Source organism: Ambystoma mexicanum, chromosome 7p, assembly GCF_040938575.1.
Source record: "Ambystoma mexicanum isolate Mex_15411 chromosome 7p, UKY_AmexF1_1, whole genome shotgun sequence".
Classification (NCBI taxonomy): Eukaryota; Metazoa; Chordata; class Amphibia; order Caudata; family Ambystomatidae; genus Ambystoma; species Ambystoma mexicanum.
Window position 1 is genome coordinate 968,085,934 of NC_090939.1, and position 18,170 is coordinate 968,104,103.

General features: G+C 44.9%; 1 protein-coding gene across 1 annotated transcript in view; it reads right to left on the bottom strand.

The window, feature by feature from the left end:
* Positions 1-2,554: 2,554 nt before the first annotated feature.
* GUCA1C (guanylate cyclase activator 1C) overlaps positions 2,555-18,170 on the bottom strand; it is a 1,146,160-nt gene continuing 1,130,544 nt past the window's right edge. Inside the window, exon 4 of the mRNA XM_069637318.1 lies at positions 2,555-3,145. Coding sequence (XP_069493419.1) covers positions 3,015-3,145 — 131 coding nt within the window. The 3' untranslated portion in view covers positions 2,555-3,014. The remainder of the gene's footprint in view (positions 3,146-18,170) is intronic.

Below are 18,170 nucleotides of genomic sequence, written 5' to 3' on the forward strand. Positions count from 1 at the left end.
CAACTGCATGGCTGCATTATGTTGTATTGGCTGTGATGAAGGCCTATGCTGTTGGGTGCAGGTATGGTGAACGGTATGTAGGAGGCTGTGTGCTTTGGCCATGTTTTACATGTGTGCTGCCATATCTTACAGCACTTCCTAAAGCAAGGGCTGAACCATAGCAAACGCAAATGGTGACATGTGGCTCCCTATTGTGCAACAGGGTCAATGATGTGCACAGTATGCTATTGCACACATAGCAGCTCACTTCTGCTGCTCTACCAACTCTACAATGTCCTCGACAACCATTGCGTAGAAGTCACCAACCTGACATGCATGCACACTGACAAGTGCACGACTGCATTGCATTGGGGTGGCTGTGATGAAGGCCTAGCTTGTTGGGTGCATGGCCTACGCCCTACGGCCTTCGGCCATGCACCCAACAGTCTAGGCCTTGCCGACACCCACCACAACATAACAAAGTTATGCGGGCGAATATGTAGGCACGTGCCAGAATTCAGAAAGGCATCATTGGCCCCAACACTTCTATCCAACCTCCGCACCCTAAAGCAGGAATGCAAGCACATATGTTCCACTTACTGTGATGCTCAAACATACCACAGGATTTGGCACCACTACCCACTTCCAATCAGAAACCATCGTAATAATGGCAACCAAACTCCACAATCGTCGCAACATTGGTCCTACTCTCCACACTGTATTACGTGCATACAAGCAGTACTGCAAAGTTCACTTCAACACTTACTAATCCACACAATGCACACTACGCAAGCACATGTAAAAACTATTTGCACTGTAACCTCTTCCATATTTACACTATTGCATTAGTGCACCCAGTGGCCACCGTACATGACTGGTCACTGCAGCATCTCCACCCATACACCGACAAATGTACGATGTTCTACCAATCAGCACAACCAACAATGTGTGCAATGCAGCCAAACCACACACACAAAGCGACAATGTGGCACTGACTTTCAACCATTCAACATACCTTTTCAACCAGTGGACATACTCTTCTGTGCAAGGGCTGCAGCCATGTATTAAAGGGGCTACAGACTTACCACACACAGCACACCATAGTATACCCTATCTGTAAATGTGCATGTCTTGTGGAATGCACTCCCCTTCTGCAAATGTGCCTGCCACCACTCATCACAGAAATACATCGCTGCTGCAGCTGGCATGCCATAACGAAGGCCGCCTGCAATGACAACACAATATTGTTCCCTGTTGAGATAACCGCAAATTGGCGTAGTATGCACAGATATCGCTGGCACACCACCGTCTTCTTCTAATGGGATGTATCACCTGCAGCACTTCTCACTCTCCCACCCTTTCCATCCCTTCTTCCCACCACCAGATACCTTAAACTTTGTTTTCCAGGCCCGTTCGCCGCCGCTGCACTGCCCTCGGAAACAACATGCTGGCGTTATCGAAAACTATTCACGCACAACACGTCACCGTACACTGCATTTCAATCACATTTTTTAACATGCGGCAAACAAGGAAAAGGGACGCCGGAGCGGAGGCAGATATAAGTACTTTTAGTGCCCACACAGTTACATACAAGAGTCCCAGCCATAAACACAATGCATTACGGTCTTGGCACACACACCACAACACTGTCTCTCCGATGCACCATGGCAGCATTTCCCAAAACCTTTGACGCACAGCACGCTTCCCTCCAGCCAACCACCGGCCGCATCCACTGTTCGCCGACAGCACAGCGTACCACCAGCCAATGAGACTTCGGTCCTCGGAGCGAACAGGGAAATGGGTCTGCAGAGCGGACCCAAATATAGTAATTTTTGAGGCGTACATTTCAGTCCTTTGCAACAAAAGTACTGGTCCGTTTTCCAACAAACACACAAAAGCATGATTTCTGACCCAAGCCCCTGTTCCTACCGCAAATTTGGAGCAAATCTGTCCAGCTGTCCGGGCTTTTGCCCATTCACTCTATCGAGAGAAAAAATGTGGGACCCTCCTATAACTCGCCCCCCATACACAATACCTCACCCAATTTGGCGGAATAAATCCAGAGGCGGCCATATACTTTTTTGCAAAGTTTGTTGAGGATTCCTTCAGGGGGAGCGAAGTTATAAGCCGCTGAAAAAGTGCTCTTCCTATGAGTTTAGCAACTTCACCATAACTACACGCCCGGTACCGCGGGCCGTGTAATGTTTGATACTGAGAGACCTTCACTCTCCTGCAAAGGTACATCCCTCCCAGCATTAGAAAGACTCCTGCTGCACGTGTTCAATGGTACATGACATAGTTTTACAACATATCATTAAATGCCTGGATTACCAACTCTCCATTCCGTCATTGGTTTAAATATAAATCAATGTATTAACATTATGAAGAATAAGAACAAACTGCAAAGAACAACTAGTGAAGTTTGTAACAATAAAGTAATTAATGATTGATTTATCATGTTCTGTTTGGTCTACCAATCGCCTAAGAGTAAATGTAGAAACCCCAAAACTCGTCCAAATTGCATAAAAGACCAAATATTGAAAAGAATCTTCTGTATTTGTGCACTTTAAAAGTATTTCAATTTTTTTCATCTTTATTTACATTTTTTATTGCATCTGTCTTGAGGGCAGTCCGCTTGTGGATTATTGCACTCAAAGTCTTCTAAGGACACTCTTGTGACTAAGCACTAACTGAAAATGAAACAGCCCTTCGATACAATAGGCTTGTATTCTTTCTGAGGTGACATTTCAACCCCATCACCAACAACAAGTGAATTCAGTTACATAAAAATCATTCTGTTTTCCTGAACAAATTTACAGTGCATAAACATTACATCCAGTAGCACAGTAGCAGCAAGATTTATCTGTATCACATTTATATTTCACTCAAAACGAGCAGGGTATTTTAGAATAGCATTAAAATACAGCAGGAAAACATCCAATTGAAGTGAAATAATTATTTTCATAGCTCTTATTGGAATGATTGGTCCATGGCTGATGTCCATTTCTCCATATTAGGCCACTGAGAATTGTTTTTCAAATGCTTCGCCGCCTACCATTTTGTATGATTTTTAGTACGTTGGAAAGGTCAAAGCTTTGTGAAATAATTTCAAAAAGGCTTGCATCTTTTTCGATTCCTGTTACAAACTCTTCTAAAGTCAGTTCACCTGTAAAGATAAAGGTATGATAATAAGTGTTTGGGAATAGATTCATAATGAAAAATAGAGATATTTTGGAAAACACACCACTCCTTAAAAGTCATTGGGGCTCATTACAAGTTAGCCGGTTCAGTAAAAATGTGCTGGTATTAACATATACCTGCACGTTACCGTACCGGCCAACTATGAGTTTGCTGATGAGGTGGCAGAATAACCTCCAGGTAACAGCTGGAGGTCATTCTGGCATGTTACCGTCAACAATCACTGGTATTACAGGCGCCGATATAACCAGCGCCTGTAATACCGGCAAACTCCCCCATGGAGTCCAAAGGGAGTCCATGGAATGGGTGTTTACACCGGCTACCAACACTTGTAATCTGGCGGTAATACCACCGAAGGGAGTGCCAGTATCGGTGATAAAGTTTGGTGGTATCCCATCGGATTTACCGGTGGGATACCACCAAACTTGTAATGAGCTCCAAGCGTTTAACACAATAAAAAACAATCTATAGAAAATCCACTTTATTCATTTTTTATGTGAATGGTGCCATTTACAAGACGAACATTGGCAAAGCAGTACTTCCGGTATAGGAATTATAAAGATGGCCAACAAAGAGCACAGAAAAAAGGGTGTCCGGTCAAATGTGCAAATCAAAAGGATCGAATGACCTTTTGATCGACAGTAAAAGGACCGAAAAAAAGGATCGATTTTTTTTACATTTATTTATTTATATATTTTTTTAGTTTAGCACGTATAAAAAACTTTTTTATAAAAGGAAAAGGGGGGAAAAAAATTAGATCCTTTTTTTCGGTCCTTTTACTGTAAAAAAAAAAGGCATTCTAGCCTTTTGTTTTCGAACATTTGACCTATAACCAAAAAAAAGATGAGAGTGAGGGAATTAAATTTGATTAATCTACGGAGGATATAGAGCTTTCCAGACCTTTATGATTTTGCAATTGTTGTACATTATTTGCACATCTTCTTCCATTCCCTCAAGTTCTTAAATGAGCTGGAATTTGCAAAGGACTGTGAATGAGGAGACTACTTGTTTTTCTTTGACTCCCCCAACTCTTTACTTTACCATGAAGCAGATGTAGTCATAGTGTCAAAAAATGTATTATATCCCTAAAATGTGAATAGCTTTAAACACTAAGCCAAGCCACAGAGGCCTGCAGCCACAAATGAAACACTCATATCTATTTGGACAGGGTTGATTTTCACAAATGAAACATTACTATTGACTTTGACAGAGATAGATTTCAGAAATGTGCTTTACATCTATTGACTTTCACAGCCTTCCCTTTTCAAGCACAGTTGGAAATGGACAGGATGTTATGTAAGCTTCCACAATGCATGTTAGGTTTGATGTGTTCACAAGAATTTGGGCGCATTAAAAAAAATATTTTTTTCTATGTGAAAAGTACAAGATATGAGGTGGACTGAGCAAATTGCTATTCAAAACAAATCATCTTCTTGCTTTGTTATAATGAGCGTGTGGCCACATTATCAGTATTCTCATTAAAATGTAGCAACATTGCACACAGCACATAAAAAAACACAGTATTTTTTAAATAAGAGAATTATTTTGAAAAGATTTTATTAAAAACTGCAGAACAAATGCAGTAAACATATCCACATCCAAAGATGTTCATGTAAACAAAAAAGACCAACATTCAATCTAATAGAAACAGACCAACCAAGAGTGAACTTTTAATAAAATAAATTAAATAAATAATTAGGAAAACATGATAGCCAAAAATTATTTGTTATAAATAACATTGTCGTTTTCTATCATTTGGCAAAAGGTATATAATGTTCCAACATGCCAGTGCATATGTAATTGGCAATAATTACAACGTTTGCTTCATTTCAAATGTAAACAAACCTGATGGTCAGTTCTACTTCTTCTACTGATTACATGAATGAGATAATTAACTGTTAGAATTGTATTGACTAACAGTATATCATCAAGTCACCCAGCTACCTCACAGAGAAACTCAGCATCTCCGGTGGACAGCACACCACCAGAAGCTAGGACACGTGCACATTTGAAACACACCACTGCAAAAAGAAACAGACCAGAAAAGAAACCTTCCCTGCCTATGAAGCTGATGGATTACCCATCAGCTTCAGATTCACCCCCACACTCCTACAATTCACAAAATAACTCAAGACCCACATTTTCAAGGAATCTCTCCTCCTCAACACCTAGGCCATCACATGGCCCCTTGCGCCACCTGACTCGCTAGACGCCGCCTGCCCCTCTCCTCCCTGCCATTCGGTACAGCTGTAGCCCTCATCTATGCCCCTCTATATCTTACCTCCCGCTGCCCACTGTTTATCTGTTCTGTTGTTACCTCTGAAAAGCACTGCGGTATGCATCTGTACTGTTGTACACCTCTGTACAGCTCTCTGTTATGCATCTGTATTGTTGTATACCTCTGTAAAGTGCTCCGTTGCTTCTTGAAGCTAGGCCCGTGCTTAATAAATACAATAATAATAATAACAACAGTGAAACAGCGGTGGGGCTAGGCTTTTATCAAACAGCTATTTCTGACAGTTGGGAAGACTACACGAGGACACAGGACATTTTACTGGCCATCAACCTTGATATATTAGGGCTGCACAAGTCCTCCGTCCTCCAACATCAGATGAATGGCTGGGATAGGACAATGAAGTGCCACGCTTCCAAACAGCCTCACCCTTTGCCAAAATATTCTATTGGCCATATCTTTCTGTGGAAGTGGAAAAGTATTTCAAATTGTTTTCTTTGTAGAACTAGCAAAACCGCCAGTTAACCTACATCCTACCTCCAACTCCTGCAAACTCCAGGGTCAATGGACATGGCATGCATCACTTCCTGAATGTGGAAATGTACAGTAAATCAGCTCAGAGTATTCTGGTGATCATCAATAACTTCACCCACTATGCAAAACTTACCCAACCAAAGTCCAGAAAGCCACTATTGTCGCCAAAGTGTTATGAGAAAGGTTCTTTGTACACTATGGCTGGCCCACACTGTTTCATTCAGAACAATGCCCTTATTTTGCTTCCTTCTCATTTGTGAAATGATAAATTTGGTTGGTGTGAAGAAATCTTGCACCTCCCCCCGCTATCCTCAGGAAGATTCATCTGAACATGCTAGGGGCTCTTCCTACAGAAGATACAATACAGCACAACCTACCTTTAAGTGCCCACAATGACTCAACTGGTTTCTCCTTAGGTCAACAAACTTGATTGCCAATTGATTTCTGCCTTGGGGTCACACAAGATGTTGCTGAATATGAAATGTACCTTAAGTATGCAAACAATCTACAGTAATAGCTGGATAATGTGCATAGCATTGCAAACAACATTACTGACAACAATGTCAGTGAAATCAAACAACTTAATTTTTTTCAAGTTTATTTCATATGCATGAAATATCCCTACAAGGCATACATTCACGTAATTATAATACAAATGAAAGACACGAGAATCATCTCCACTCACTCTAACGGGTTTCCCTGGAGCAATAAAGTACATGTCTTAGAATATATTACATAAGTAGAATAAATGCCAGCCAGGAACAATAAAGTGCCAGCACTACAGTGCATCAATACACCACATCAACACAGTACCTGGATGGGGAAAGGGATCATTGCATCTTAGAAAGGGGTTAGCGGCATTCATGTTCTCCATTACTAATAGCAATAGAATACATATTAAAATAAGCAAAAGGCCGCTGCTGTCCTTGGGCTGTCATGTGCAGGAGTCTGTTGGGATCATAATTTGGGGGATGCCAGGGGTCGCACCTGTGACCCGTGTGGGTCACAGGTGCGACCCCTGTGATCTCCTTGCAACCCCTGCATAAAAGAAAAAAACATGGCGTCTGAAGCGTATCAGACACCCGTCCCCTGCACGTCTTTTTGCTGAAAATGTATTGTCAAATGTTATTCAATCATTAGTGCAAAGTATTATTCATTGTAACATTCACATATGTGGTGAAAGACAATTCCTTGTTTAGGGTTTAGAAATGACACTCGTCAACAATAGATTCTTAATCCAAAATCTTCTTTTATGTTCATGAGAAAACAGCACAACGTGTTTCGGGAATATCAAGTGCCCTTCATCAGGTGCAATCCAACCAAAACTCTACAATATAATAGATATATGAAACACAATATAAATATACAAAAATTATAAATTAATGTCAAATATACATGCAGAGTTAATAGTTGTAAAGTAATCACCAAAGATTCTCATTAGAGACCACTTGCAACTGCATTCTTGGCCTAAGTACTTATGTAATACAGAGGAAAGAGTAGATGCCAAGCCTCGTGAATGGTAAACTAGTGGATGAAAGCCAGTACACCTGAAATGTGAATACAGAAATGCGAACTGAAATGACCGAATGCACCCTGTGCTTACATGTCCAAATCAATCAAAGAGGATGTGTGAAAGAAAATATCTGTAGCATAATCTGTGAGGTTCACAGAAAATGTCAGGAAAGTCTAGAATCAAAAACTGGGGGATCAAGGAAAGACAATAGAGGAATAAGAGATGAATCAATCCAATTGTACTGACAATGTAGTCAGAGAAGTACTATAATAAAGTTAAAGAGCAGTCAAAGAAAAAGGTAACATATGTATTACCTTATTAGAGCAAGTAAATCCAATATTGAGATTAAGGAGATGTCCGCTATGAGGTGAATCCAAAATATAAGCATTCCAAGGAGAGGGCAGGCAGACTGATTCGTGGAAGTGTTTCTAACAATCTTAAACAAAGTATGATCTATGGCTATAACATAACACGTGCCACTACTAGATAGTCTATGTACACAATATATAGTAACAATGTTAAATATCAATGAGCCTTCCAAGTGGCATAGTGACAAACGCAGCATTTCTTACCTCTGCTTTTGCTCCAATGGTACAGTGCGAGGGAACCGCTGTATCTCAGAATGTAGTAGTATAGTGTAAGCGGGGAGGGCGATGGCGTGGCAAATCCATCAACACCTGTAGTGTTCACTCGCCCCTTGTGCTTCTGTCGCATGCAATTCTTCTTCATTGCTTCAGTCTCCCCCCCCCCCCCCCCTTGTGTTGGGTATTGTAGGGGACTTCCTGGACTCAGGCTGTGCAGCAGCAGGGCGTCATTGGATCTCCTGCTGCTTTCAAGAGTTGTAACTTTACATGGTTGCTTAACAACCATGAAAAGTTACAGGACCCAGTTACAGAGAAAGTGAGGCCCCTTCCTTTGCAGCCCTCCTGCACCAGTGTGTTGTTCATCCCGACTCTCGCTACTGTGTTGTTTTGCATCTAGCACACTGATTTTTTTGTAAATGTTTCTGTAACTACCTGACCTATGTACATTATTTGTAAATGCCTGACTATCGCTGTTCCTAATTGTACTATGATTTTATGTATGTATCCATTTATGTATCAAAGCCAGATAACCCAAGGTGTGGAGCGCTCTTCAAATCAATAAATCAAATCAAATCAAACAAGCTGAACCACAAATTCAAATTTCTGACATCTCCCCTGGGCTCTCCTGATAACTGCCGTAATTTAACTCTTCCTCCCTCTTAACCAAGCCTCTCACTGTCATGTCCTTGTTGGTTTTATTGTTGCGCGTTTAGTTATGCCCTGTTTTGAATGGCTCTTCAAGGTTAAACGTTTTGGGAACCTTACCGTGCATGTTGCTTTTCACAGTTTATGAAATATCCACATTAAAAAGTTGCACCTCACTGGAATAACGCAGACTATCTGATTTTCTTTCTGAGATGTTGCCTTAGGTGTTCGTAGATGTGCAGTGACATATATTGCTTCTACCCTGAAACTGCTGCGTCTCGCATGGCTTACCTAGGGACAGGGGGATCACGAATTCGCTATCATCGCACTCTTCCTCAATCCCTCTTAAGTAAGGTTCTGGTGAGAATTACCCGCTTCTGGTCGAACACCTTGTTCCCCCAAAAAGTAGATACAAATGCAAGGAATTAACTCCCCACTCCCATGGCATCCAAACGGATATCCCTGGGTCATATGGGAAGTATCTGGACGGATTAAATCCCCTTCAGCAATCACTCAAGAACAAAACACAAACTCGTTAGAAAAAGCATAATGGTAAACCATCTAGCGATCCGGAGTGTCTGTAAGGGACCCTGCTTTTGCTAGCCAAAATAAAAGAAGTGAAAACACCATCTCAGCAGCATCCTTCTGTGGTTGAGTAAGTGAATGCTAATAAAATCACCTAACATTACCGTGCTTAGAAGCGGGTGGGACCAGTATGATGCGTTCTATAAAATATGATATAGCATACGTGCAGCACACTTTTGTGATAGGCGCTTACACTGGCTCAATGCCGATCCATAGAAAAAGGCGTTCACGAATTTCACATTCATAGAGTTGCATTTTCTTCTCCTTCATTTAATGAGGGCAATCCTCACCCCAAACCCCATTTGACACCCACTATGCGTACCCCATGCAACCTACACATTTTCCATAGTGTCAGCAAATGGCACAGCAATTTCCTAAGCATGTAGTAAACTGCCATGAAAGTAATTTTTGGTCGAAGGGCTTATTTACTAACACTTGAATGCAGTTGAGGGCTGATCCTTTTGAACAACTAGCAGATTTGAGACACTGCGAATTAAGAACCGTGCGGGTAGCACTTAGGGGCCCATGCCACAACCAGACATTGAGCATTTTACGTAATAGGCTCCTAAATCACACATCCTCATCACAGAAAGGAACTCAGGCTTTCTGCTTAAAGCACGGGCGTTATCCAGGTCAGCGGAAGCAGTGGCTAGCTGGATACAGCGTTTAGAAGCAAATGTGTTGTGAGGAGATAGAATGGCCTGAAAAGAGAGGAATCGAAGTGAGGGGAAAAGGGTGAGAGCTGCGGTAAGCGGCAGGTGTCTCGAAAATGATCTGGTATGATCTGGAAGCATTAGTCGTATCTCAAGTTGTGCTTGTGAAAGACAAGTGAGGCTGGAATATGGGCAATCAACACACAAATATACCAGATATTACGTTTTCCAATGACAACTCAACCCGGCCTGGGTGTTTCTTTGCATTCTGTTACTTGTAGCCCTGTTGTGGTGTCCTTCAGATATTGGCCCGTGGTGCTCGTAGTTTTGTCTTTTTTCTAGTATAAATCCAGAACTACACGTTCCAGAATGCAAAATGAAAAACAAAATAGTCCTGCATGGACTAATCTTCCAGGGCACTTGGCTGCTTAAGATCTCTGTGGCAAACCATCACTAGCAGACACAAACATACACATCTTCACACAAACCTTTCACAGACACCAAACCCACAGAGCAAACACCTGGAACCTGTACACATGCAAGATCACAAACACAGCTGCTTATCAGTGTGCACACGTGCATATGCAGACACAATATCACCAGGGCCCACATTACAAAATCTCTGCAACCCGGGCAAGTGCAAGTTTGCACGATATTAGCACTAGGACAAAAAATTGCCCTGGATTGAAAACAGATTTTTTCCATACTTCAATGCATTTTTGCACAAGGGGGCGGGGGGGAGGGGGGGCAGGAGGGGTGTTAGCTCATTGCTCTGGTGCAAAAAGTGCATTAAAGACAACCTTTTTTCACCACGCCAATTTCTGTCCTTGTGCTAATACCATGCAAAATTGCACGTGCATTGGTGAAAATTTCATGTAGTGCAGCCCCAGATAGACTTGCACACTACTATTATTATATGCTTACAGCGCCAACTTATCTTGGGAGCAACAGAGTGCTGTGAAGGTCACAGAGTAAAACATTTGTGTGCAAAGTGTCATTCGAGTTGTATACGAAAGCAGATGATGCCACTTTCTGTGATGTCAAATGGCAAAAGGTTGCGTGCCAATAACAAAAAGGAAAAGGGTGGCCACCACTATATTCACGGTTCAATTTTAATGATAGTCAATGGACTCTGGTAAGCTATTTAGTGCAATTTAATAGGAGAAGACTGTAAAAAGTCCAGAGACACCTGGACCAAAAACTGCCACAAGGAAAAAACTGAGTGGTTATACTTCCATCGAATTTAACAGTAACCCCGTATGGGGTACAGTAAGTGAGCGACTGTCTGAGTATTCTCCACTCAGTTTTGTCCTTGTAAAAGGTTGTGTGACGCCACTTCCTGTGATGTCACTTTCGTACAGGGTCAAATGACATCACTTCCTGTGATGTCCTCAGGGAAGTCGAGGGTCGCGTGATGCCACTTCTGCTACCCCTGGAATTTGGGTGAAATGACGTCCTTGCCAGCAACATCCCAAAACACTTGGGGCCTCATTCACAAAAGCGTTTTATAATTGTGCAATCCCATAGGAAATGTTCTGAGAATCAGGCCCTTGGAGTGAAAACCTGTAAGGAAACTGCCTTGTCATCTGGCCTCCCGCACTGATTGCAGGGCTCGCTCTGTGTAATGGAGAAGGTGCAGCCAACAAGACTGACAGAAGCCCTGGAGAAAATTAAGGTAATCGAGACCGAACTGGATACGCCCCTCTGCAGCAATGGTAGCTTTGTGTGTAACTTTGTTCTTCTGCACACTATGCACTACCCATGTAATGGGCAGCACTGCCTGATCGTTTATTTTTCCAAAGCATCCTGATAAACCTTTCTGCTAGGTGGAGTCGCCGAGGGGTGGGAAGAGTCTGAATACGCTCCCCACCCCAAGCTAGTCAGTCGTGGAAATGACACTTTCACTCAAGGTTTCTTGATTAATCAATTATTTATTAATGTAACAGTCAGTTTGAATAAACCTTCTATTGAAGGGGGCAAATATGTAACACTTTAAATATACTTAAAAAATACACACTCTCAGTTTCAATAAATCAGTAGATACACTTTGCGGATGGCACACAGACACTTCCTACACCCTGACGGGACTTAAATAACTAGGGCACTGTGGACATTGATGTATCACTGCTACATTTAGAGCAATACTGAGTTTGGAGTAACAAGGGAAAGGTTGAAGGAGGAAACAATGGTTAACAAGTTTATCAAACAGGTAAGCACTTTTAACCCCCCCCCCCAATGCAATATAGATTAACCCTTTCCCATCTACACAAGTTAAGAATGTGTGACTTATCGGAGGGACAGATCAAAACACAAAGTCAGAGGTCAGAAGAGTCATCAGGGAGCCAGGACAGCCAATGTTACATGAGCAAAGTCTAAGGGAGATGAAGTTCTTCTTGAAGGTAAGTAAAAAGTCTTGCACAATGTAATATAGAGTTTTTGTTGAAAAAGAAATCACTGTTGGGCCACAAGCTGAGAGCTTTGTGATGGGAAAAGCTGCAAGCAAATCTGTAAAAGGTAACAACCGCAGGTCTCAAATGAGAGCAAGGAAGTTACACAGCAAGAGGTAAGTACCCCTTAGTTTACAGTACCTTAGGTCTGAAGAAATTGGTTCCAGCTGGCTTCTATTCCAGTTGTAGTATGGCAGATCCTGTTGTTCCTGGGCCTCAGACGTGGGGACAAGAGGGAGGATGTCTCGGAACTCCTGCACTATGGATTGAAGGTTGGTGGCAGCAATGGGCAAACTTCAGATCAGTGTCACTTCGCGATTTCAGCTTCTCACGAATAGCCCCACTGCAGTTCTTGGGTACCTTGTGAGCTTTCCTTGCTTCTGGGGTCCAGCACTCTGTAGAGGTGGCTTAGGCTTGGTTAGTCCTGCTTCGAGGGAGTCTGGAGGATCTTCCGGGAGCTCAGGTCCGACTTAAAAATCATGCACTCGATTCTGGTGTCCCTCTCTCAGGCACTCGATTCCTGTAGCAGCAAATGGAAGTACAGCCAGCTTCTAGAGGATTTCCAGATGAGTTTGTCTTGGGGTCGATTGGTCCCACCAACCCAAGGGGAGGAGTCTTCCTTTTCAGGGCTTCTCTTAATCAAGGCGAGTTCTGAGCTTCAGCACTGCAGCAGGGCTTCACCGGGCAAACCAACGGTCTAGGAGTTGAAGCAAGCGCCTCTTCCAAGTTCTTCTTCGGATTCCTTCGTCCAGTAGTCGACTCTGCCTTCTGTCCAAAAGACCTTGCCTTTTATGCAGGTTTCTCCCATTAATTTGAAGCCTAGCTGTCACTCACACAGCAAGGTGATTGTCCTCCAAGGACAGCCCGTCGGCCAATCACCTTTGGGTGAATTCCTGTAACCAAGGAGATTAAGCACAGGGTGTTTCGGGGACCTCCCTAGCTTCCTGCCCTGCCAGACACTTTGGAGCAAGAGGCAGGCTTCACTAGTGAATCCCGCCAAATACAAAATGAACAAAGGAACCAAACCTGGTTTGGCGCGCATAGTAAATCGCAAGAAGGATCTTCACAACAAGAAATGGAGACCAGGACCATTTTGACAAAATGGGCACCTATGGGTGCTTTACTGCAGCTGCAATTGCAGCCCGCGGTAGAAACATCCAATAGTAGAAAAAAGTAAACCACTGCCACCAGCCATTAATTGTAGAAAGGGTAACATACACATGTTACATGAGAAACTAGACAAAGGGGATAAAGTAACCCCTCCAACACCCTATTGTAAGATAGTGTGTGATGGTCTAGAAAGTTAGAAATGTAAGTAAATTCATTTTCACTTCACTGCTCTTGGAAGCAGTAGTTTAACCAAGGGAAGGTATTTAAACCTTTGGGAAATCTGAAAGACTTCCCTATGTCACTGCACTGAAGGTGCTGTGTGTCACCATGTAAAAAGATGATGCCTATGGAGTTTGTCAGACTCCAAAACCAAAATAAACACAGAGTTCAAATCACAGAAAAATACATGAGTGGGAAAAACGTCTCACTCTCTCCATGATAAAAATGTAAAGTCCTAAAGTCAAGCAAAAAGAGGTGGGGTCTCTAAGGTAGAAGGGAATGAGCACATTTCTGAGAATTCTCCACAACAACTGTGAAATATTTGACCAGTCTTGGTCTCAGACACTGCAGACACAGCATCTGCCCTGTTACTGTTACCGCTATTGTTAATTTGTCTCCTCGAACTTGACTCGTGGCTGCTGCCGCATCGCCAGTTCCAGTGACAAATAGAAGATTGCTCTGACCTAATTTTAAGCTGGAAATTTCGTATGACCCTTGGGGGCTTGACTGGGTTGAGTTGATGGTTGCCTGCTTTTGTAACTGTTTATGAAACGTTTTTCTACTGCAGTTATGTTATGTTTATTAGGTTTATATAGAACTTTAATCCAAAGCGCTTTACAATATAACAAGGTACAATAATGAAAGAAGCATATTTACAATCATGAAACAAACCAGATCAGTGGATTGAATTTAAGTGGTACCCACATTGTTCTCTGGAGTACAAGATTGATTTTATTGATAGTGTTTGGAGCAAGGTTCCCCCTTGTGTTGGTGAGACCGCGGAAACCTGTTTATACCAGTATGGAATGCGGGCCAGAGGAACACGCTCCTTTGTTGATCACAAACCGAACTAGCGCTTTCTGATTTAGAACAAGGTCTTCTAGTTGAGGTACACTATACATTAGCTACCATAATGTAAAGCAAAGAGAGTTGCTTTTTGTCCGTTCAGGAAATGTTTTGCTGCTATGAGGTGTTAGTGCGTCCACACGTTATGTGGACGGGTCGCCGTTGCGGCCCCACAGGAGATGTCCAGGACGTGACGTCTGGGGAACGGGAGGGACCCGGGGAACGTTGCGGCAGTTTCCGCCATTCATTGAATAAAGAAGCGCTTCCTCTCCCTGCGCAACCTGGCACGCTCAACAAACACGTGCCGCGGAGGGCGGGAGCCCAGAGAATCGCGCACACCCCCCATTGCAGAGGGAGGACCTCATGACAAGGCCGAATGCGCCTGAAACGTGTGCGCAGCACAAAGGACCGGCAAGACAACGAAGCCGAGCAAAAGCCCAGCACGCGGGTAAGCACCGCCCACGCCTTGCGTCCCTCACATCCTCATGCCAAGAATAAGGCACGGGTGACATCCCCATGCTAAGAATAAAGCACGGGTGACGTACGTCACGGGGGCCCAGGAAACAAGAGGCCCAACCCAAACCCACAGACCTGGGAGGGAACCAGCACAAAACTCAGCCCAGCCTGACCCCACCATAAAGCGGGGTGCACATTCCACTTTAAAAGTCAGCGACCACCCCAGGACACCAGTCAAATATGTTGGATACAGGGAGCACCCCAGCTTCATTCTCAGGGGCAACAGCCGACGTGTCGTCAGGAGGGGTGGATGCCACAAGGGGCAACAACCAGCCCATCCAAAGCGAAGGCGGCGCATCTCAAGTCATGCACATGCCACACCCGTTTGAAATAAGAGACACATCAAACCTAGAACCCCGATGGACCATTTGGCTCAGAGATTTCAAGTTCTACACGGGCGCCATAAGGTTAACAGACGATGCCAGACTAAAGAACACACTGTTCATGGCATTGGGACTGGCTATCAGAGACATCGCAGGCGAGTTACTCAATGTGGACACCGTCACATGTGGGGAATTACATGCCAAACTGTCAGACTACTTTGCACCCCACACAAATATCGACTATGAACGCCACATCTTCCACACGACCAGACAAGAAAAGGGAGAGTCCATAGACAATTTTGTGATGCGCCTTCGCATTAAACTAAAACACTGTGCGTTCCACAGATACTCCAATGAAGAGGCTCTCAGATCGCAGGTGATCGGCGGTTGTCTCCCCCAACCTTTCCGCAAACAACTCTTTCAGAAACAGAGATCCCTGGATGAAATTCTAGCACTGGCCTGCATGGAAGCCACAGTAGACTCCCAACTAGACAACCCAGAAAAGGTATCCCTACAACAACACGGAGAAAACGCCGGCACAGTCAACAAACTCCACTCAAATCTTACCCAAACTGAGAAACGCCCTGAGGTCACCTGCTACAAATGCAGATATGAATACCCCCATGTGGGGGAGTGCCCTGCCATAGGACAGAAATGCGCCGCTTGCGGGGGCATGGATCACTACAGAGCCATGTGCAAAAACGCCCCGACGCACGCGCCCAGCAAACCTCAAAACCAAGACAGGCGCAGGTACCTCCACCAGGGCTCACCCAGATCCAGAGGGGAAAGCGACCGGAAACCCACCAGGAGAGAAGACACTGACCGGAAAAGCCACTACACAAGAGAGGATCGTCGCTCGTCAGAAGACACCAGACGCTCTCACAGAAGACGATTTGTACGATACATTGAGACAAGGTCCCCCACCAGCAGCGACACCCCGTCATCAGAGGATGATCAAAGAAAGAAAGGTTACGTATGGGCCATAAAGGACAACACCGCAGCCACCCAACCCAGCCCTGTACTGACCCTACACGTCAACAATACCCCACTTCAATTCCTGATAGACACCGGAGTCACGGTCAACATCATCAATGAACAAGCATACACAGCGCTTTCCCCACAACCAAAGATCAAGAAAGCGGCTGTGGATATTTACCCATATGGCTCCACCACTCTGTTGCCGTGCAAAGGCACGATCACGGCCTGGTGCACACACAAATAACACACAGCAAAAATCCTGCTGCACATTCTGAAAACCGAGGCCAACAGCGGGTGCATACTGAGCTTCAGAACAGCCGTGGACATGGGACTGGTACACATCTTGTACCAACTGATGGCACACAAGTATTTCGCCAAGCCTGAAGCGATCGAACAATCCTTCCCGAAATTATTTGCAGGACTGGGAAAACTAAAAAACAGAAAGGCACATCTTCACATAAATCCCCTCGTCAAACCAGTGGCCCAACATTACCGAGGGATCCCGTTCAATATCCAAAGGCAAGTGGAAGAAGAACTCGACAAGCAGATCAAAATGAATGTGATTGAACCCGTCTCAGGCCCACTCCCTGGGTGTCGCCCATTGTTCCCATCCCAAAAAATTCCCCGGACGGGTCCATACGACTATGTGATGCGCAGAGCCAACGTCGCAATTGAGAGAAAGAGGCACCAGGCACCCAGAATCACGGACATGATACACCTCCTTCAAGGGGCAAGATTCTTCTCAAAACTCCGATTTAACAAAAGGCTATCACAGGGCGTGGCCAGCAGACGTAGGATGAGGACGTGATCCCTCGCTGCTCAAAGCCGCCAGCCCAATCCTACACTCATCCTGCTATTAGACATATACATGCAAAGCCTTAAAATACTGTAGCGGCAGCTGAAATACTGCCGCTTTGAATCGGAACATTGCGGACCAGAATCGGTGCGGGCTTTATGAGATATAGCCCTCAGCGAACACAGGCTGCGGATCATGATCGGCAACCAAGATGGCCGCCTGATGACGAGGGAGGCAGAGACCGTGAAACCCTGAAATTGCAGCCACCCCAGGGAAATACGAAGTGTGCGCAGTCGCCTACCCGTTGGCTGTGAGGAGGGATGCGACTGCTCGGAGCCACTGCTTGCTCGCCTTCCCGGGTGCAGGACCGCGCCGGCTGAGCGAGGCGGCGACCGGTGCTCCCGCGCGCGTGACTGTGCGGGGAGACCCAGCCACCGCACTTAGACACCAACAGATCCGGACGGCTGACAGCGGACACACGGAGCACGAAGTCCGGTGACCAGATCGTGGGGGAGAGCCTGCGAAGAACCACATCGTCACCTCACTTGGCATGTGGGAACCGACGGGGACTCACCTCACCTTCCCCCCCTCCCCCAGAGAAACCAACACGGTGCGGAGACCGGCCTGGACCGCTGGCGACTCCTACATCACGAATGCGGGCGCTCCGCTCCGCGTAGAGCGCCCGAGCGTCCTCCCCAGCTGAAACACGGTGGTAAGAAGAGAGGGAGGAGGGAAATGAACAGCGACCCTCGCCTCCTGGCCCAAAATACGCGTGCCGCACCACTGCACGGTGACACTCACACCAGCGCGGCTCAGAACAAGCCCTACCAACCCACAAAGAAGGCTGCCTGAGCAACCCGCCGGTCCGGGCCATACGGAGAGTATAATACGGACACTGCAGCTGCAACGACGCCGCGGGTGCTCCGAGTTCAGTTGAGCACCCGATGAGCTCCAACAGCGGCTCCTGATCATCTACCCAGTTGCTCGCTGGTGACCCGGGTTGGCGGTAAG